At 39.7% G+C, this 21,831-nt stretch overlaps 1 protein-coding gene across 4 annotated transcripts in view; it reads left to right on the top strand.

Annotated features, from left to right (window-relative positions):
* Positions 1 to 21,104, top strand: part of LOC119790555 (equilibrative nucleoside transporter 1-like) — a 54,657-nt gene extending 33,553 nt beyond the window's left edge. For 3 of the 4 annotated variants that reach the window (XM_038296129.1, XM_038296125.1, XM_038296127.1), the window contains exons 2-13: positions 5,910 to 5,990; positions 7,211 to 7,292; positions 7,510 to 7,664; positions 8,445 to 8,584; positions 9,418 to 9,552; positions 10,674 to 10,771; positions 10,873 to 10,954; positions 12,240 to 12,325; positions 12,790 to 12,898; positions 17,656 to 17,741; positions 19,522 to 19,721; positions 19,895 to 21,104. In XM_038296129.1, the coding sequence (XP_038152057.1) occupies positions 5,962 to 5,990; positions 7,211 to 7,292; positions 7,510 to 7,664; positions 8,445 to 8,584; positions 9,418 to 9,552; positions 10,674 to 10,771; positions 10,873 to 10,954; positions 12,240 to 12,325; positions 12,790 to 12,898; positions 17,656 to 17,741; positions 19,522 to 19,721; positions 19,895 to 20,006 (1,314 nt within the window). In that variant the 5' untranslated portion in view covers positions 5,910 to 5,961 and the 3' untranslated portion in view covers positions 20,007 to 21,104. Of the gene's footprint in view, positions 1 to 5,035; positions 5,171 to 5,909; positions 5,991 to 7,210; positions 7,293 to 7,509; positions 7,665 to 8,444; positions 8,585 to 9,417; positions 9,553 to 10,673; positions 10,772 to 10,872; positions 10,955 to 12,239; positions 12,326 to 12,789; positions 12,899 to 17,655; positions 17,742 to 19,521; positions 19,722 to 19,894 lie in introns of those variants that run through there. The other variant, XM_038296128.1, reaches the window with a different exon arrangement.
* The last annotated feature ends 727 nt before the right edge of the window (positions 21,105 to 21,831 follow it).

Genomic DNA, 21,831 nt, shown 5'->3' with positions numbered 1-21,831 from the left:
AAACAGCTGACTATAGATGGCTTATTTAAAGCTGTATCCAGTCAGTAGCAACATTCACACTAAAGGGTGACCTGTTGTCTTTGCTGGTCCGCAATTAATAGTTTTTCAAATTTCCAGCAGGTCACCGGTGGATTTATCAGCGCACTTCCATTTGTAAAGCTTTTAAGATGCCTTTATCAGGAGGGTTAATGGGTTATGATAATTCTGAGTGTATTACGCATAAAAATATCCTTTTATAGACACAGTGCAATACTTATTATTTAAGGGGCAACTGAATGTGTACAAATGTCACATGTTGTGCATTTGGGCTGTAATTACTGTGTTTATGGCCTGATAAGAAAGCAAAGACTTCCTTATAAAAACCTTTGAACTGATTGCAGATCAGTTTGTTATAGTTCTATATTTGTCTGGTTAACTCTGCGTTATAGCTGCAACATACATTCGGTCAATTTGCAGAGTTGGTTTATTTTATTTTACCGAAGTGCAATAATAGTGAAAGTAGGGTTTTTGTTCTTTTTAGTTTTTAGCTTGTCTTAGTAAGGATTTCCATGCATTGAAACACTTTTAATTCCCTTTGCCAATTTTCTAAATATGACTGATGTTGCAATCAAAGATGAACAGACTGCTGAGATTCATTTTGTTCTATTACTTCTGAGAAAAGCACTGCGGTCTAATTCTGTCCAGATGAAATTGCATGACTGTGTGTGTGTTTGGCTTCCATAAGCTCAAGGAAATGACCCCAGTAGGACATTCTATTCCTCTCATCATATGACCAGCATGAAACTATTCCTCAGTCTGGGAATAAAGGTGACTCTGTTAGAGATGGTTTACAGTGAGGAGCAGGAACTGTTGTCCCTTTTATATTAGTTTAACATCTACTGCGTCAAAAAAATTCAACTTAATTTTTTTCTACTGATATATTTTTACACACTTGATGCAACCTAAATTGAAAACATAAAATACTGAGATTAAAATTTTCATTTTATTGCCAGTTTTTAATGTCACTGGGAGGACAAGCAGTTTATGTGTGAAAGTGCACCACCCACAGACTGCAAAGTGTCCACTGTGTGTGTTTGTTGGTGGGCACCTTTCCAGTACAAGGCAGCTTCTGCCAGTTGGCTCATGAGAATGGTGCACTGGGAGAGAGACAAACTGCAGGAGTGTGGCCTTGATGGTTTAAACGGGACCCTGTCGTTGTTGATGTTGTTTGAAATGCTGCTGGCTGAGATGAGCTTTGGCCGACTGAGCTGAGCGGAGAGACATCTGTTGTGACAACAGCGCACGAAAAAGTTTGTAAAATATTTTAGTAAATCACTTCTTCTAAAAAAAACTTTTGCCAAAATTGCCTTTATTAAAGTAAAATGATTTCCCTGGGAATATTATTAGGTTGCTAAGAAACACAAAAATGATTCAAATAAAGTCAAAAAATGATCCTAGCACTGAAACATATGCAAAAGAAAAAAGCTGCAATCACAGAAAGTGGAGAGAGGCAAGATGCAAACGAACTGCAATACATAAACAGTCTACAGACATAAAAATGCTGCTAACTTAAATGATGCTAGCATGTAAAAAGCAGACAAATTAGAAATACTGCAAGTAACAAAAGCAGCCACAGGTTAAGATAAGCAGCAAACTAGCTTTCCAATAATCAAAGTGCTCCAGACCACTAGGAGTTTTCCATCAGTTCATATGAAAGCAGACCCAAAGTATAGATATAAATGTGCGTCCATGTCTATGTTGTGGTCCCAATAGCCCCATTTACACTACCCTTTTTAAAACCGTGCTTGAAATGGTCTGAGCGCAGTTACCGAGATAACTGTTGAATATACAGGTGCTGGTCATAAAATTAGAATATCATGAAAAAGTAGATTGATTTCAGTAATTCCATTTAAAAAGTGAAACTTGTATATTATATTCATACATTACATACAAACTCATATATTTCAGATGTTTATTTTGTTTAATTTTGATGATTACAAATGACAACAAATGAAAATCTCAAATTCATCATATCAGAAAATTAGAATATTACTGAAGACCAATAAAAACAAAGGATTTATAGAAATGTTGGCCAACTGAAAAGTATGAACATGAAAAGTATGAGCATGTACAGCACTCAGTATTTAGTTGGGCCTCCTTTGGCCTGTATTACTGCAGCAATGCGGCGTGGCATGGAGTCGATCAGTCTGTGGCACTGCTCAGGTGTTATGATAGCCCAGGTTGCTCTAATAGTGGCTTTTAGCTCTTCTGAATTGTTGGGTCTGGTGTATTGCATCTTCTTCTTCACAATACCCCATAGATTTTCTATGGGGTTAAGGTCAGGAGAGTTTGCTGGCCAATTAAGAACAGGGATACCATGGTCCTTCAACCAGGTACTGGTAGCTTTGGCACTGTGTGCAGGTGCCAAGTCCTGTTGGAAAATGAAATCTGCATCTCCAAAAAGTTGGTCAGCTGCAGGAAGCATGAAGTGCTCTAAAACTTCCTGGTATGTGGCTGCGTTGACCCTGGACCTCAGAAAACACAATGGACCAACACCAGCAGATGACATGGCACCCCAAACCATCACTGACTGTGGAAACTTTACACTGGACTTCAAGCAACGTGGATGAAGTGCCTCTCTTCTTTTCCTCCAGACTCTGGGACCTTGATTTCCAAAGGAAATGCAAAATTTACTTTCATCAGAGAACATGACTTTGGACCACTCACCAGCAGTCCAGTCCTGTTTCTCTTTAGCCCAGGCAAGACGCTTCTGACGCTGTCTGTGGTTCAAGAGTGGCTTGACACAAGGAATGCGACAGCAGAAACCCATGTCTTTCATACGTCTGTGTGTGGTGGTTCTTGAAGCACTCACTCCAGCTGCAGTCCACTCTTTGTGAATCTCCCCCACATTTTTGAATGGGTTTTGTTTCACAATCCTCTCCAGGGTGCGGTTATCTCTCTTGCTTGTACACTTTTTTCGACCACATCTTTTCCTTCCCTTCGCCTCTCTATTAATGTGCTTGGACACTGAGCTCTGTGAACAGCCAGCCTCTTTAGCGATGACCTTTTGTGTCTTGCCCTCCTTGTGCAAGGTGTCGATGGTCGTCTTTTGGACAACTGTCAAGTCAGCAGTCTTCCCCATGATTGTGTAGCCTATAGAACTAGACTGAAAGACCATTTAAAGGCTTTTGCAGGTGGTTTGAGTTAATTAGCTGATTAGAGTGTGGCACCAGGGGCCATCAATTTTGAACCTTTTCACAATATTCTAATTTTCTGATATGATGAATTTGAGATTTTCATTTGTTGTAATTTGTAATCATCAAAATTAAACAAAATAAACATCTGAAATATATGAGTTTGTATGTAATGTATGAATATAATATACAAGTTTCACTTTTTAAATGGAATTACTGAAATCAATCTACTTTTTCATGATATTCTAATTTTATGACCAGCACCTGTAAATGGAACGCAACTGAACTGGACCATGCCAGACACAACTGAACCGCGCTAAATCTAGTACTATTTCAACAGTAGGGCTCGGCACTCTGATAACAAAGAGTGCATGAGCAGACCGCGTCATCTCCTGTTTACAGTCAGCTGACTCATTTTGCGTTATATTTGATCATTTCAATCTTAGATTGGAGTTATGCAGTGATCAAAAAGTTTTTTCTCCTTTCATTTGGTAAAATCTTGGCTTTCATTAGCAATTACATTTAGCAAGTGGCCGGTAATTGTTTATCAGTGCAGGTCCTCGATTGTGGGAGGTGCTTCTGATTACGTTACCACCTGGATGGTAGTTAAAGCTGCAGTCTGTAACATTGAGAAGAGAGCAGACTTCGACTGAAAATTTGAAGAAAAACAGGTTTCACGCCACCCCCCACCCTCTCTGCATCACTTATGCCCCAACTCCAAGCTCCGCCCCTCTCACAGCATCTGCGCTGCTACCGCATGTGACCAGAAGGGGGGGGGGTTGGATTCAGCGTGTGTGAGCTGTGATTGACACTCCATCAGACGCTCCTCTGGCTGTGATTGGTTGTTTTGACTCGTCCCGAATTATTCTTTCCAGATTGAAATACAGGCAGTAGGCGGTACCAATTGAAGCAGTTTTTTTCACAGGTTACATATCACATGTACTGCTGTCTGGGCATAGGGACAGTTTTAGCCAATATGACAAAAAAGTGATTTTTAAAAACTTACAGACTTCAGCTTTAAGGAGTGCCGTTTCACCCATGAGTGTCACTGTGGTACCAGGTGACATTAAAGTGCCAGGTGTGTCCGAGGCTCAGGGCACCAGTGGCTCCAGAGAGGACCAGGGTTGATCCAGGGGACCAGCTGGGGTTAGGACTACAACCGAGTCCTGGGTTCAGTCGGGTCCAGATGTCCGGAATCGGTTGGCGAGAACCAAACTGAGAGAAGACCAGGCGGAGGGAGCACTTGCTGGAAGCATATCTTGGGCTGCCTGTCGCTTGTTTAAAACTTTAATAAATGCCTCTGAAGGGCTAAAAACGTTCCTGGTTGCAGAGTCCTCCCTGTTTTTGTTGCAGCCATGTGAGCATGTCCGTAACAATGGTGACCAAATCTGTTTAAGGTCAGGCGTAGGTTTTTTGTGTTTTTATTTTTTTAGGTTAATTATGTTCAGTGGGATTTGATCTCAGGTAGTTTTGCTTTTTTGTAAAGAAAATGTTGTTCAAGTAAATACCAAGGTTAGAAGAAGCTGTCTCAATACATCAGATACATATTTATTTAAATAAGGAATCATATAAACAAGATGAAAACAACAAGAAGCAGATGAAGATTGTTGCTTTAAGAGGGAATCTGTGGTTTACCGCTGATGATGAGTACTAGTAGACAGAAATCATGTGTAGGATAAAACATCTCTTTGTAATTGCATTTTTTCCCCAAAGAGTATGTTAAACTTGCCAGAGATGGTCACATGCACATGCATGGAATGTGAATGTAAAGCTGCAGGAGAAGGGTTGGGTTGAAGAGACCAGGGTCTCTGAGGATTGCGGAGGAGAGATAGGCAGTAGGATGAAGTGGGGCAGGCCTAGCCTCTTTCAGACAGTTGGGTGTTAACCCAGCGAACCTCTGTATGGTATAAATGAGACATGCAGGGCTTGTTCAGCAGCTGAGGTAGCTGATGAGAGGAAGCTGGAGTCCCCAGTCTGAGCCAGACGGACTTTAGAAAGTAAGTCTCTTTTATTTCAGGGTCATTTGTCAAGCTCTGGATGTTTAATGATTCTCTGAACTCTTGAGTGTAGGTTCTACTACTTAATGCTCTTTTAGCCACATCTCTTTTAATGTTTATTTTCTAATGAGTAGTTTTTCTGTTTCATAAGATTTTTGCTGCTCTGCCAACTTGGCTGACTACAAACCGCAGTGTTTTCTATTTACTTTTAAGTTCATCTGTGGACTTCTACTTTTTTTTTTCTTGGTTTTGTTTAAGATGTTGATAGTTTAGCAAGAAGTAGGTCCGCCTCATTCTCCTGATCGTTATCTCTTCTCTTCATGTAATCAACCAAGACCTGCCTGTACCAGCTTTATGTCAAGTTTAAGCTCCTGCTTTCTTAAATAATGTCCCATCCTAGCCTGGAAAATAACAATTTGTGAATGAATGAAGTGGCAGCAGAGATCTGAGAGCAGGTTTATAAATATAATCCATTACCAGTGGGGAAAAAAGAAAGCATGCTGTACCTTCCAAACGCCTCGTGTCAAACCCCTACCCAAACAAATGAATATGTTGGTAACACACAGAGATAAAGTATTTTTATTCCTTTAAAAAAAAATTTTTTTTTAACTTTTTTCCTTCAATAGTGGATATATCTGACTTGAATCAGACCAGAAAGGCATTAGGCATTTATTTTCCATATGTTAGAGCTACTCTGATGCTTTTTTAATGTTAACGTCTCTTTTTCTGTTGGTTTCAGACCTGGTGGCCCAATCTAAGATTGAACACAAACCAGAGACCGACTGAACACCATGACGGCCATCAATGCACCTAAAGACAAGTAAGTATAATTAGTTTCTATAATATATGGATAGAATAAGCAACAACTTTTTAAAAGCATTGAATGATTTGAATAAATTAAGAACATAAAAATTTAGAAAAGGATAACAATTAAAAGTAGAAATAATGACACCAGCATATGACCCAGCTAACCCCTCAGGCCCTGTCACACTTTGCAGATTTATACATCGAATGACTGACGTCCCAGAAACGCTGGCATACGCTGAACTTCCTATGTATTTTTTCAATTTTGGGCGTATAAATATGTATTTATAACAAGTCCAAAACTTATGTCCAATGATAGCTTAACTTATGCATAACGCACTGCATCGTAACGCCCATGAATTGTCATTAGCCAATGTCCTGAGGGGGGCAGCAAAGTGTCCGGAGGAGCCCAGCCTGAATAAAAAGATGTCTTTGATGTTGGTATTAACCTAGCTGCTTTTTATCACCCACCAAAAATAAATAAATAAATAAATAGAAAGACAGAAGATTTGCAGTAGCAGCAGGTTCAGCATCATGTCTGCTAGGAATATTGTTGGTCTTGGGCGTGAACGCAGGCAGGATCCATCACGCACAACTTCTTGCTCACCCTATGATGGGGATGCAGTCTGGAGGAGAACTGATATTTTTCTCCTGTGAACCTCCTTTTATACCAAGAACGCTGCCAATACGCCATTATACTGTAGCTGTAAGTTAGAGACGCGTTCAGCGGTCGTCTGGAACATGTCAAATACGTTGATATGCGTTGGAGATAAGTTCTTGATAAGTTTACGTATGTCAACGTTCAGATAATTACCTGCAATTTATATATGTATGTCATATGTGCTTGCCATATGTTGACGTGTACCAGCTTGTTTCAGCGTACTTCAGTGACCCCACAACTAACACAAAACATACCCATAACTTATCCAACGTATGCCAGCGTTTTTTCCGTATGTCAGGCGTACGCTGGTCTGAATCATCAAGGTGTGACAGGGGCATCAGATCAGGGCTCCAGCTGCATGTGGAGCACGTGGAAAACATTTAAGCACAGTAACGTTCACATTCTGATCCAAGTGGTTGGAGAGAGAAGTAAAGGAAGCCAATAGATTCATTATGTTTTGATTCAGTATCTCTCTCCTACTATGTCTTAGATTACTGAAAATCTCCACCAGCAGTAAATAGGTCTGTTGATATGAAAATGAAGGTTCTGACTCATGTGGATTTCTGCGTTGCCAGATACCATGCAGTATGGATTATTTTCTTCATCCTGGGATTGGGAACCCTCTTACCGTGGAATTTCTTCATGACGGCCACAATGGTAAGATGTTTCCTCAGGCAAATGATCCAAAGAGCTGGTGTTGGACCTTATTATTGGTCTGACAAAAAAAGTCTCTGCTTGTTTAACTTTAAAGATCCTTAATATATGTGTGTTTGGAATTAAACACATCTTAGTTCTGTTGAGCCTTTAGGGGTTGGTTATTGCAGCAAGGGAAAGTCAGCCATTAACGAATTTGCATTCCTTTGCTTTTTTTTAGTATTTCACAGACCGATTGAAAGACCCTTCAACTATCAGCGTCAATGGGACCTCAGAGCGCTCTGTGCTGGAATCCAAGTTCAACAACGTAATGACGCTATGCGCCATGTTGCCGCTGCTCATTTTCACCTGCCTCAACTCCTTCATACACCAAAGGTACGCATCCTGTGTATAATGTCTAAATGATCAGGCAGAATGGGAACCGAGGGCAAATATTAGTAGGAGCTGATTAACTTTGTTTAATCAAGAGGAATTAATAATACCATGTAAAGCATTAGCGTTCAATGCTTTTATCTTGATGTTTCCTCCAGCTGTTACATACAACCTTCTGCTGTTTGTAACTTTATCTTCACATGCGGATGCATATCCTCATGTCATGTTTGCTTTTATTAGACCTCAGTAAATGCTTTCTATGCACAAACACATCCACGAGTGCTATTTGTGTTTCCCACTTCCCTCTTTTTTCTTTGAACTTTCTCCTGTTGTCTTTTTCTTACACCTGCTTCATCTTTGTTTCCTTCCTGCAAAGATGGAACAAAAACTTGTACATTGTGACAGAGCTCAGCTGCTTATTCAGTACTTCCTTTTTGTGCGCTTTACGTTTATTACACAAACTTGTTTTTCAGGGGGAGTGGTGGCCTACTGGTTAGTGGCCTAGTGGTTAGAGCAGTGCGCTTGCACTCTGAAAAGGTTGCAATTACCCAGTTTGATCCCCACAGCCTGCACTCTGGGTCCCTGAACAAGACCCTTAACCCCTGATTGCTCCCCAGGCGCCGCACAGTGGCAGCATACTGCTCTTCAAGAGGATGGTTTAAATGCAGAAGTGAATTTCTCCATTGTGAGATCAATAAAGTTTAATTGTAAGGTTGGGAGACGATTGAACTACTCATAAACCAAAGTTTAACACATTCCTCCCACTTTCTGTCTCCCTTGTAGGATCCCTCAGAAGCTGCGTATCTCAGGCAGCCTGGCCGTCATCTTCCTAGTCTTCATGCTGACAGCTATACTGGTCAAAGTGAACATGGAGCCTCTGCCCTTCTTCACCCTGACTATGATTAAAATAATCTGCATCAACTGTAAGCGATATTTTATGATAATTAGTCACCTTAAACTTTAAATGTCTTTAAAGTCTATGTTTAGCTTTTCCCTGTCTAAATAGTTCACATATACAGGGATCAATGGTAAAGATTTAATTGAATCTATCAATTGGCTAGAACCTAAATATACAATAATTAAACAGTAGTAAACTCTGTTCTTGTTTTGGAAAATTAACATTTTGCAAACAAACTTTTGCAGCCCCATTATCAAGTTATAGGTGGAGACGGCAGATACTTGCTCTCTAAATGACACAATCTAATGACTATTGATTTATGTTTTGAAGCTTTATTTTTTAAAGATCAATGGGATTTATTTTAGTAATGTTTTTTTTACATCATGATTCTCCTTTTCTGTTACATTTTTTCACGTGAATCTAATGTTTGGGATTAAATAGTGATGAGAGATGCTCATAGCGTCACGCTGAGATCCTCACCAGTCTGTTTTTTTCTGTGTTTATTTGCAACAAGTCACAGCACAGCAGGGATAAGCTCATCCTCTTCTCTCTCCCTGTTGGGTCGCTTCTGACCCGCATGTTCTCACGCAATATGAGCCTGATGTGTTTTCTAAAGAAGACCATGGTGACCTCGAAGCTTTCATATCCAGTTCTGCTCATGGTCGTCCCAGGATGTGCTGTCTGGGTGTTTTGAGGGTTTCTTCTAAGAAAAGCCGCATTAAGTAAATGTTTGCTAACAAGTTTTCAAGAGAAGTCTTTTTTTACCAGAGTAATTGTTGGGCTTCTCTTTTTTGGTGTAATTCGTTGGTTCCTGTTTGCTGCTTTAAAGCTGTGTGTGATGTTTGTGTCTCTCGCCAGCGTTTGGAGCGGTCCTTCAGGGCAGTCTGTTTGGGCTCGCAGGGATTCTGCCCGCCTCCTACACCACTCCCATAATGAGTGGGCAGGGTCTGGCTGGTACCTTCGCTGCCTTCTCCATGATCTGTGCCTTGGCCTGTACGTATTGCTCAGAAACCACACTAACTCTCCTACTCGTTCTTTAAGCATCCCTTCCTGCAAAATCCATTTGAGGAACATGCTGCACAATAGGTTTGGTTAACGGTCGACAGATAAAAGAAAAGATGCAGCTTCTTCAGATATCTGTGAGGGATGACAGATAAGCAGATTTGTACTGATCCTGCTTCAGTTCCTGTTTATTAAACCTAGTGTGATGAAAATCGATAAAATGTGTTCCCGCACATGGTATAAATGCTTAGTAATTAGCTTTGTTTAAAAGAGTCATTCACATGTTGGGAAACTATGAAGAATTTCCTCTTTAATTAATTAATAAGAATTCAGCTTGTGGGAATGATTTATATTTTCAGGAAAACAAGAGGAACTTAAATGGAGTCCAGTTAGTTTATGTGATAACTGCAGCTGTATCAGCATCCCATGGTACTACTCTGGGATTAATAAAGGGATTAGGATTTATGTATGGCTATATGAACCTCTAATCTATTTTTTGCTTTCCAAGTGCAATATGTCTTTTATTTGAATAAAAAAAACAGTTCTCCTTTTAACTCATTTATTTTTTACTAGGTCTGAAACAATTAATCAGATTAATCGTGATTGATCAGTTTTTTAAATAATCATCAACTAATTTATTAATCAATTAATCGTTAAATGGAGTATAGACTGTAAAATAGCTTTAGCTGACAGAGCGACCCAATTAGAGCAGTAATTATATCAAAATAAAAATGTGTTTTTTTCCGTCTGTCATTAGGCTCCATCCAAAACTCCTCAGTTGGAAAAGTTTTAGTTTCACCTGATTAATTTAATTTAAAAATTCTTCTTTAAGGAACCTTTTGCTAAGCGATTATTAAACTAAAAGACAATAAACAGATAAATCATTTGCAAAATAATCATTAGTTGCAACCCTACTTTTAATCTTTAAAGAATTAAAGTAGAATTTTTAAATGAGGGAAGCCTGCTGTGTTGCAGAATCATGCATCGAAGAATTGAATCATCCACTTATTGTATCATTTAATTTATGTTTGTAGTAGGAAGATGCAGCAGAAGGGCTGCTATAATTGAGCTGTAGACTCGCTAACATTACATTGTGTGTTTTCTGTCTGCAGCTGGATCAGAGCTGCAGGACAGCGCTTTTGGTTACTTCATCACAGCCTGTGTGGTTATTCTTCTGGCCATAACTTCCTACTTCATGCTGCCAAAGATGGTAATAACTTTGCAGCCATCTTTTTTTATCAACTCTGTTTTTGTTGTTAACTTGGAGAAAACTTTGATCTGTTTCACCATGATGGTTGTTTTTATCGACAGGAGTTCTTCCAGTATTACATAGAGAGTAACAAATCAGCACCGTCTCCTGATGAGGAAAACAAGATGGACTTACTGAAGAAAGGTGCGTGGAGCTCTTTGTGGTTCTGGTGATTGTTTTTAATCTCCGCTCTGTTTAATGGGGAATAGAGACTGACACGGGAGTGGATTTTCACTCCTGTCCCGTCCCACTCCCACAGAAAAAAATGGTGTCCCGTCCCGATCCCGGGCCAGAGTAGAAATCTAAATCCTGTCCCGTCCCACTCCTGGTGAAATTACTCCCACTCCTGCACCACTCCCATCCTTGTCGTTTTTGAGCGTGGGTGAAAAACTCAGAGCTGAAGCACTGTTGGTTTTTGGGTCGTGTAGTTTTTTTGGCTCACATTATAGTGTAGGCTTCAAGGAAAAAAACTACAAAATGGCGGCGCCAGTACTGGATTTTTTTCTTTCTATTTTATTTTATTTTTTGGCATTGATCCTAGTTTTTTTTTGTTACTATTGGTTTGCTCCCGCTCCCGTCTGCTCCCGTTAATGTTTAATCCTGTACCGTCCCAATCACGTGATCGTTACTAATACTGACTCCCATCCCACGGGAATCCCACGGGAATTCCCGAAAAAATGTCAGTCTCTAATGGGGAATCTTAAGCTCGGGTAGTTATGCTGCATCACTGAAAGCAGAAATAACATTCTTAAATTAAAGCATATTTTAATGTCTTCTCATAGATCAGATTTTTTTATCTGACAGATAATATTTAACCTAAACATTTTTAAACTAAAAAGGAACATCACACAGATTCTGTAATGTTTTATGCACTTATCTCTGTTTTTGCTGAAACTAAATGTAACAGCTTCCTTTTTCAGCTGGTTTTAACATCTGGGGTTTAATTTTCCTGTGTTGTTTCTCTGCTGCTCATCTGAGGTCGTTCCCCTATGAAAAAAAATGTCATTTTAATCTAGAACTTGTTGGGGCCTGTCTGAGCCTGAACTTGCTGTTTTGTTTGTTTTATCCTAAAAACATAAACAAGGTTTTTATTCTGCCTTATTGGAAGGACTGGAAAACGTCCAAAATCCCTTTTAATTCTGCAAAGATTAAAAAGAGATGCCTCTCTAGTGTTTTCTGTTTAGAGACGGCGATCTCATGGGACTTCTCTGAGCGGAAGACTTATTCCATGGAAAAATTAAATCATATTTGCTGTGAACTGACCTTGACTTGACTTGGAGTGAGTCAGTTTTGGCTTTGTTACGGTTATAAGAGAGTTATTTTTGAAACCAAAGGGATGTCTGTATGACTAACCAAGTTGCTGTGTCTTCCTTGCTGATTTTAAAAGATTTGTAAAATAACAGTGAGCTGTGTTGTTTTGTTACCCCAGAAAATCAAGAAGAGAAGCAGCCGGGTACGAATCTGATTGAGGAGGAGACCAGTGGCAGCACATCTGTGTTTAACATCTTTACGCAGGTGCAGATGATCTTCTTCACTTTTTATTTGTCATGGGAGCATAAGAAAAGACATTTATGTTTATATATTTTTATAAAAACGTAGCAGGTCTGTAGCCGTGTCGGCCTTACCAGACTGTGCCCTCTGGACCAATCACAGTGCGGGAGGTGGGGTTATAATGCTACAGCACTTTTCCATAACCAATCAAGACCTTAGCTGCACTTTAGTTGTTTTTTTTTGACAGAAAGAGCGGTTATTATCGCTGCTATAAGAGCTTTTATTAAAAAAAAAAACTATATATTTTAGTTCACATCCATAGTGATCTGATTGGTTCTGAACTGTTGTGTTTGTCCCGCCTTTATATTTGGACTCTACCTACTCCTTTCCGGACTATTTTGTGTAAATGGCGTAAATCGGTTCGGCTGGCAGGTCGTGACTTTTGGTCGCAACACGTTGATGATGTCATCTTTATTCTCTCTGATCAGATCTGGGTGATGGCTCTGTCTGTGTGCTTCATCTTCACCGTCACCATCGGGATGTTCCCAGCAGTGACCGTTGATGTAAAGTCGACGATAGCGAACGGCAGCAGCTGGGGTGAGTCTGGTTTTAAAGGAGGTTCGGTCAGAGCTGCTAAATGTGCAAAAATGAAATTCCTCTAATATTTGGCAGAAGAATGGCTCTATGTATATATCTAAATTAAAAAGCTGCAGCTTGGAGCCAGTTTTTACTCCTCTTAGATCGTCCCCCACACCGTGGGTTTTAGGAAAGCAAACCAGGTATGATGCCCAGGCCTGTTTGACGCAGAATTGGTTGGATGTTTCTCATTCTGTGGCTCTGCTGAGGTGTTCAGGAAGCCCAGGTGGCTTTGATATGGACCTTTAGGGGTCAGTTTCATGAAGCAGGTTTACCGAAAACTTACTCTGGGTTTTTAAACCTGAAAACAGGGAAACTCTGACTTTTCTGATTCACAAAGAGTTTCCTCAATCTTGGTCTCAGTCACCATAGTAACATTCTCCTCAGAGCTAACCTGGTCTTTAGCAGGTTTTCCTTCAGTAAACTCGTATTGTTCTCTGTCGCTGCTCTCCTTATAACCAGTCACGTTGTTTTATTTCCTGATTTAGTCCGATAAGAAATATATATATATATAAATATATATATATATATATATATATATATATATATATATATATATATATATATATATATCATTCACTAGGTCCGTTACACACATTAGGTTTTGAAACATTACAAGTCCTTTTAACGAGGATCTTATTTAAGAATTATCAGCACTTTTCACAGAGATATGAGATTACTTGTTTTTGGTTTATTTAATATTAGCGAGATGTGGATTATTATATTTCTATTTAGTTATGTTTACAGTACATGAAGAACACCTGAAATTATTCTCAGATTACACATGTATAGATTCATTAATTCTGTGGGGGAAAGGAATTACTTTAGGGTTGGGATTAGGATTCACTCGAGGATAACAACCTAAGGAGTCTACTGGCACAATCTGAAGCTATTCTATGGGCTGATAACAACCATTTATTGGCATGATAATATCCGAAGAGCGGCTTCAAACAGTCACTTAATATTTACTGTGTAAAAGAAGACTGAATCGACATTAAGAGGGACCCATGATGATGCACAGGTTCTATATACTGGAAAAACATTTTAGACTTCATTTTCCCCTGCTGCCAGAAGATTTCACCTAAACGGATAAATAGATTTTATAATTAGATTGTATTTTATGATTGTGTATAGCACTTTGGTCCTGTCAGTGTATATATAGCTAGTTGGTATGGTAAGGTAATAATCTACTACCAATCTACTACCATTCAAGAAATAAATCGGTAGTATTATAGTCTATCTTTATTCTCTCTGATCAGATCCTCAAGAAATAAATCGGTAGTATTATAGTCTTCACAACAGCCTACAAGCCGTTTTGATATGTATTAGTTTTACTTAATATGTATTACTGATATCTGAAAAAAACATAGTTTCTTTGTCTAAATGACCATTTCAAACAAAATGACTTTCTCCACATCTAGAATAAACATTCTGAATGTCTAGAAATTAATTTCAGATCTCCATATTCCTAACATTACTTGTCAGCATTTGAATTACTTTAACTATGAAAAAAGACAAGCTGATAAATGTCAGAATGGTCACTTAATTTGTGTAAAAAATTTATATGATATATACAACTTAATTTTTACTAGTATATTGTTTTTTTTACTTTCTAAAATTCAGCTTCTGCTACAAAAATGTAATTAAGAAAATATACTATTATAGGTCTAGGCGTCTGATTTTGATCAGAAAGAATCTTATTTTAGTGATCTACAAATGGAACCGCAGAGGACTCCTTTTAATAAATGTAAAAATGCGCCTGCCATAGCCTACTTTTTATAAACTTAGGCATTAACTCAAGCAACAATCTTCTCCTTCGCCATCTTGCTCTCCTTTGTAGCTGTAGCGCTGTTTCTCTGTCTTTTAAACACATTCTCCCTTTTTAATTTAATTTATTTTGCATTTCTGCATTAAAATCTCTAGTTCCAGTGGAGTGAAATAGGCATTGCCTGTTGTCATGGTGACTGCGCACTCGACTAACTCTGAAGGGACCTAGTTAAAATTGATTGAACTAATTGAGAGCAGCTGTTATGAACCAAACACTCAGCGTAATTTTAGAGTTGCGGATTTGAATCTGGATTTGTTAAACCTGCTTTGTGAAACAGACCGCAGATCCTCTGCATTAATGGAGCTGGTGTCTCATCTTCCTCTTCATATTAACCCATATCCCATGTTCAACTTCTGCTGGAAAATAACATCCATGCAGGTCAACAGCAGAAGGTAGGAGCACGTGTTCTAAGATGATGTGGTAGCTGACTGAATTGACTGGACTTTAGAAATAATCTGGACTGATTCTGCAGACTCAGTTACTAGTTACATGCACACAGCAATGTGATTGTCTCCCTGATTCTGAAATGAACATGGAAAAAAGAAAATCAGGATTTCACATCATCGCATTGCCATAGATTCCTCCCCTGCATTTAAACACAGTTCTCTGATCTATTTTATTATTTAACAAATGGACAGCTATGAAGGATGTTCTTCTGTCTTAGTAAATAAAAAACATCAACAGTCCTTGATTTTTCAGCACCGTAGTGAGCCAATATACACTATATTGCCAAAAGTATTTGCTCACCTGCCTTGACTCACATATGAGCTTAAGTGACATCCCGTTCCTAATCCATAGGGTTCAATATGACGTCGGTCCACCCTTTGCAGCTAGAACAGCTTCAACTCTTCTGGGAAGGCTGTCCACAAGGTTTAGGAGTGTGTTTATGGGAATTTTTGACCATTCTTCCAGAAGCGCATTTGTGAGGTCGCACACTGATGTTGGACGAGAAGGCCTGGCTCTCAGTCTCCGCTCTAATTCATCCCAAAGGTGTTCTATCGGGTTGAGGTCAGGACTCTGTGCAGGCCAGTCAAGTTCATCCACACCAGACTCTGTCATCCATGTCTTTATGGACCTTGCTTTGTGCACTGGTGCACAGTCATGTTGGAAGAGGAAGGGGCCAGCTCCAAACTGTTCCCACAAAGTTGGGAGCATGGAATTGTCCAAAATGTCTTGGTATGCTGAAGCATTCAGAGTTCCTTTCACTGGAACTAAGGGGCCAAGCCCAGCTCCTGAAAAACAACCCCACACCATAATCCCCCCTCCACCAAACTTTACACTTGGCACAATGCAGTCAGACAAGTACCGTTCTCCTGGCAACCGCCAAACCCAGACCCGTCCATCAGATTGCCAGATGGAGAAGCGCGATTCGTCACTCCAGAGAACGCGTCTCCACTGCTCTAGAGTCCAGTGGCGGCGTGCTTTACACCACCGCATCCGACGCTTTGCATTGCACTTGGTGATGTATGGCTTGGATGCAGCTGCTCGACCATGGAAACCCATTCCATGAAGCTCTCTGCGCACTGTTCTTGAGCTAATCTGAAGGCCACATGAAGTTTGGAGGTCTGTAGTGATTGACTCTGCAGAAAGTTGGCGACCTCTTCGCACTATGCGCGTCAGCATCCGCTGACCCCGCTCCGTCAGTTTACGTGGCCTACCACTTCGTGGCTGAGTTGCTGTCGTTCCCAAACACTTCTATTTTCTTATAATACAGCTGACAGTTGACTGTGGAATATTTAGGAGCGAGGAAATTTCACGACTGGATTTGTTGCACAGGTGGCATCCTATCACAGTTCCACGCTGGAATTCACTGAGCTCCTGAGAGCGACCCATTCTTTCACAAATGTTTGTAAAAACAGTCTGCATGCCTAGGTGCTTGAATTTATACACCTGTGGCCATGGAAGTGATTGGAACACCTGATTCCAATAATTTGGATGGGTGAGCAAATACTTTTGGCAATATAGTGTATATGTTAGACAGCAGAGAAACTCTTAGCATCCTCCAAAACCTCAGAGAGGACACAAAGAGATGCAGAATTTTTTGAAAAGCATTGTGTTGATCACAGCAGCATCCAGGAACATGTAGATAAGGATTTCTTGAATCATGCATGTCTGTGGTGCATGTAACCTGATGTAGAGCTGATAAAGCAGTTCTCCTCAGCTATGTGATTTCTGCTGGGTATGTAAACATGCTCTCACATCTATTCTTCTACATAGAAATGCAACATTTACTGTTATCTAAAAACGCAGCTTTAGCCCAAAGAGAAACACTCCAGTTTGTTTCCTCCTCTGCCTTGGTAAAATGTCTCAGAAGAGGCCCCAGCATGGGCAATAAGACGGCCTGAGGTTATTTACCCGATCTGTCCGTTTGATGGACTTTAAACTGACCGACTTCTGCAGCATCCATGACCTCTTCAATCGGCTTTGCTTCACTGTCCTTTGATTGGCTGCAGCTCAAACACAACTTTTTCTACCCACACTTCTTCCTTCCACCCAACTTTCTTAATAAACATTTAGAATACTGTATATCCCTCTATATGCAATGAGTCTCTGTTTTTTTCCTTTTAAATTGAATTATTAGATTTAATTAACTTTGTAATTAAATGCATCGTTGACTCCATATAAAGTGGCTCCAGTTATCTAGAAAAAAAGTTATGCAAACAACTTTTATATTTTATTTCTGAATGAATACTCTAAAATCTGGTAAATTCAATGTAAGATAAAGCTGCTCCTTTAGAAGAAGTGCTGTTTAAATAAGGATGACATTTTATTTCCACTCAGTCTAGCAGCAGACTCTCCACCTCAGCCTCCATACCGCCATAGATGTTTGCTTTCCAGAGGTATGAGCCATGTCTGTTTTCAAACCCTCCTTGTTTTGATCTGTTTCCAGAAACATACTTCATGCCCGTGTCGTGTTTCCTCCTCTTCAACGTGATGGACTGGGCTGGCAGGAGTCTGACGGCCGTCTGCATGTGGGTCAGTAACGGCACCGACATAGCAGTGTAACTTTAACGGACCAGCTGCGCTTAAAGCGGCTGCCTCTGACCAAACAACAGGCTGTTTTAAGTCGGTCAGTTCGCACACAGCAGCAACAGAGAGCCGTGTGAAGCTGCTCAATAGTTTGATCCATTTAAAGGGACTGCAACGCTTAGTAACACTTAGTGCCTGTTCCCCTGTGGCGATGACACCCCCAGGGCTGACAGCTTAATGGCTGCGTCAGATGTTTACCAGAATAAATCCTGATTCATGTGAAGAATGCTGGAAAAACAAAAGCTGTTTTCCAGGTAAAAGTCCAGAGGAAGAGTTTATTTGCAGAGATCAGGGGTCTGTTTTAGAGAGCAGTCTGTGTATTTTATTACTAAGTTTCTATAAAGTTAGGTGCAAAGGGATGATGAGGCTTTTACAGGTCTGCTTTCCTATCCTTCGTATGGTCATTATCAATGGCCGCGGGGTCACAGACAGCTGAGGGGCCCTCGGTTAAACGCTGAGTCTCCTGGAGTCGGGGAGGCGTTTCTGGATCCCTCTGTTCCAAAAATGTATTTTCTTAACTTTAAGTTAAGCGCCTTGCTGAAAGGAACATCAACAGTGAGCAGAAAGCAAGATTTAAAAAAAAAACATTTTATTTGAAAACTGAATATTTGGCTTAAAAGAAAAAAAAATCAATTCTGCAAGTGGGTGTGCAGATGGCAGCTGGAGAGGATTATAAGCTTTTATTAGTTTGGCCAAACAGCGGATCAGATGTGGAACAAAACTAAACAAGGGAAGGTTGTAAAAGCATCTTTACTTTTACAAGCTTCCTGTTTGCAAAAGAGGAAAATCAACAATCTGGAAACATTAGGAAGACCTGAAACATATCAGGACAGGAGATCCAAATAACTGCTTAGAAATAAAACCTGCACGCAGAGGAGTTTAAAGATTTTTGCTTAAAAAAGAAGTATCCATTTTTAAATGAGTACTTTGGTTTTGTTTAAATTCTTATAAAAAAAAAAAAAAAGATTATATTGAAAGTTTATACCCTCCTTTTAAAGAATGGAATTACATTTACTAGTACAGCTTTTTAATTATTCCTACTGCTAGTTTCCTTCTTCATCTTTCAGGATGAACTCAAAGTCAAACTTGGACGGCCTCTTTTCCATCACCCTAATTTTATACGCCGCCCCAATGTGTTGGGTGTGGGCAACCCTTGGCTAATTCCTGGAGACAACTTGGAGGTTATCCAGAAAATAAACTGGAACAGTGTGGAAGTCTTAATTTCCTGTGATGTAATAGAATTAGGTCTGGGTGAATGAGTCTGCTTACCGCACGCTGTCCTGCAGAGGAATGCGGCTTCGTCGTTGTCAGCTGTTGCAGAGACACGTGAGCTTATTTATCAGCAGCAGACAGAGATTATCAGGGTCTGTCTAGATTCCTCTGCTTTTGCAGGTAAACGCAGCGTTAACGTCTCCTCATCCTTTTGTTAAAGCTTCTAATTAAATGAAGTGAGAAATGAGAAGGTTAAAGCAGGACGGGTCTGGATCACAGGGATGTGGATGGAGCCATTGAGCTTTCCACTGGTTTAAAAAAAAGCTGCTTCCTCTGGAGTTGAGAGGTTTTCAAACTACTGGAGAAAATGTTGAGTTTATATTGATGATTTCAAAAGTTTTGCACAAATGGTAGTAATTTATAAAGAAATTACTGGAACCTTTCCATCTCTCTTTCTATGTAGATCTAATCTGTTGCTGGTTTTAAAGTTCAGTCTTGTCCCATGTGTGTCCAGCCTGGGAAGGACAGCATCTGGCTTCCTGTCCTGTGTGGCGTGAGGGTGATCTTCATCCCGCTCTTCATGCTGTGCAACGTCCAGCCTCGGAACTACCTCCCCGTGGTGTTTTCTCATGACGCCTGGTACATCTTCTTCATGATCCTGTTCTCTTTCTCCAACGGATACCTGGCCAGCCTCTGCATGTGCTTTGGACCAAAGTAAGGGCTGCTGCTTCACACTGTTCAAATATGGCCTGCAGTGTTATGCTTTCTTAATATTTAATTTATAATAATCATATATGTTAATAGACATTATATTGGTGCTTTAACGATAAAGTTTTCCTGTAGTCTGCTGATTAGCAGCCTGTTCCTAATACCTTTTCCTCCTGCAGGAAGGTACCACAGCATCAGGCGGAGACAGCCGGCGCCATCATGGCCTTCTTCCTGTCCCTGGGATTGGCGCTGGGCGCTGCAGCGTCCTTTGCTACCCGGTTCATGGTCTAAACGTGGATTTTGACGTACATCAGATGACCTCGCCTTCATCGCCTCCGCTTGTCTCGAGTCTGAGTGGAGGTCAAGCCAGAGAAGACTAGAGACCCTCTGTCTTCCATATGTTTTTTTTTTTTAGCAGGGACTCATCCTGGCAATACGAGCTAAAACATTAATTTAATGTTTTTATTTTTTTACTCCAGAGTCAGGAAATTCTTTTAATTTAAACCAAAAGTTTTAGAGAAATTTTAGATACGGATTGGTGTTTAAGCAGCGGTTCTCCTGGTGCATCCTGTGTATAAAATGATGGGTGGGTGGGATTGTTAGAGCAATAGTGCTATTACAGCCTTTGTATGGGACTTTTAATTATAACAGAAACCTCATTTAAGGCATCCAGTTAACAGATGTATAAACAGTGCTGTTAGCTGCTGCTCCTAAGCCTGTCATTATTTATAACCAGTTGGTATAATCTGTTAGCTGTGATCATTTAAATATAACAGATGGAAAAGTGCCATTTCATGATGGACTGTTGGGTTGTGTGAGGAAACCAAATAAAATAAGAAAAGAACATGATGAACTCTGAAGGGAAGCTTTACTGCAGTCACTATTTACGCTCCCTTTTTAAAACAGAGAAACAAACAATGCAAAGATGAAAATCATCCTAATTTTTGCTTTTTTATTGGGGGTCAGTGAGCAGTGATTTGGTTCCACCCACCGCCTCTGGCATCATTTTGACTATTTATATTGTTTGTTTTTTTAACTGTTATACAAAGCATGTATTTCTGAAAGCAATATGAAAATGAATGAAATCAGAACAACCTGCAGCTATTTGTGACATAAAACCTTAGTAATTTATTTGAAATGTAATTAAACCTAAAAGTCAGGAAGTGTGCCGTTTCATTCTTAGTTTAGAATTAGATTTTTATACCAGCTAGTTTGTCCTGCAAATTCTCACTTTAAATTGATTAGCCTGTGTTTTTTTGATAGCATTTTGTTTTTTGTATTCTTTCATTTTACAATAGTAACCAGATTTTAACCGATGAATGCTTTAAAAGCAGAATAGACGCCATTAGATCATTTCATGTGAACAAAATAAATGTATTTTTAAAATAACATTGGCTCCACCTGCTGGTCATTTCTGGAAATGCAGCATTTAATTCTGTAGCTAAGCTTTCCTCTTAGTTCTGAGGCTTACGGTGAATTTTGATAGAAAAACTAATTATTGAAAGGTTTTCAGTGATTCAGTCTAAAGAGTGATTTCTGTAGATTTGGTAAAAATAATTTGTATTTCTTTAAATTTCATTTTATGACTGGAGTTTCACCAAAATACTTTTTATTATTTTGAGGGGAATTAAACGTACAAGTGATGGGATTTTTAATTGATTTTTTCCCCCCAAGAAAATCATTTAAGGTTTTGGGAGATTCAGAATGTGGAATTCAGCTGGAGGATTCACCACACATACAAGTCATGAAGTACAGCTGGGAGAGTAATCTCCAAAACATCAGTACCAAATGGGAGTAAGGAATACAAAAAACTTGTCAGGGGACCAAAGTTCTCTTTATAAATAAAAGTAAAGTTTAAATATGATTCAAAGCTCAATTTATTAGTTTGTGGAAAGCCTGGAGGCGCATAGTCAAAGATGCTTTAGGCTAGAGTTGATTTGAGGAGGGAGCCCAGTCACCTGCTGGTGTCTACTCACTGCTTCATCACCTCCAAAGTCAGTCCAGTTCTCTGGCAAAATATCTAGGCTTCATGTACATTTCATTTTTAGCAGTGCTTGAACCTGTCCACTATTCTAAAGGGCTTACTGGCCAACAAACCTCAGATTGTAAGAAGGAA

Source organism: Cyprinodon tularosa, unplaced genomic scaffold (genome assembly GCF_016077235.1).
Source record: "Cyprinodon tularosa strain WSP-4 unplaced genomic scaffold, ASM1607723v1 ctg368, whole genome shotgun sequence".
NCBI classification, from domain to species: domain Eukaryota; kingdom Metazoa; phylum Chordata; class Actinopteri; order Cyprinodontiformes; family Cyprinodontidae; genus Cyprinodon; species Cyprinodon tularosa.
The sequence above is the reverse complement of the archived record's forward strand: the minus strand, read 5'-3'. Positions and strand labels throughout refer to the sequence as shown.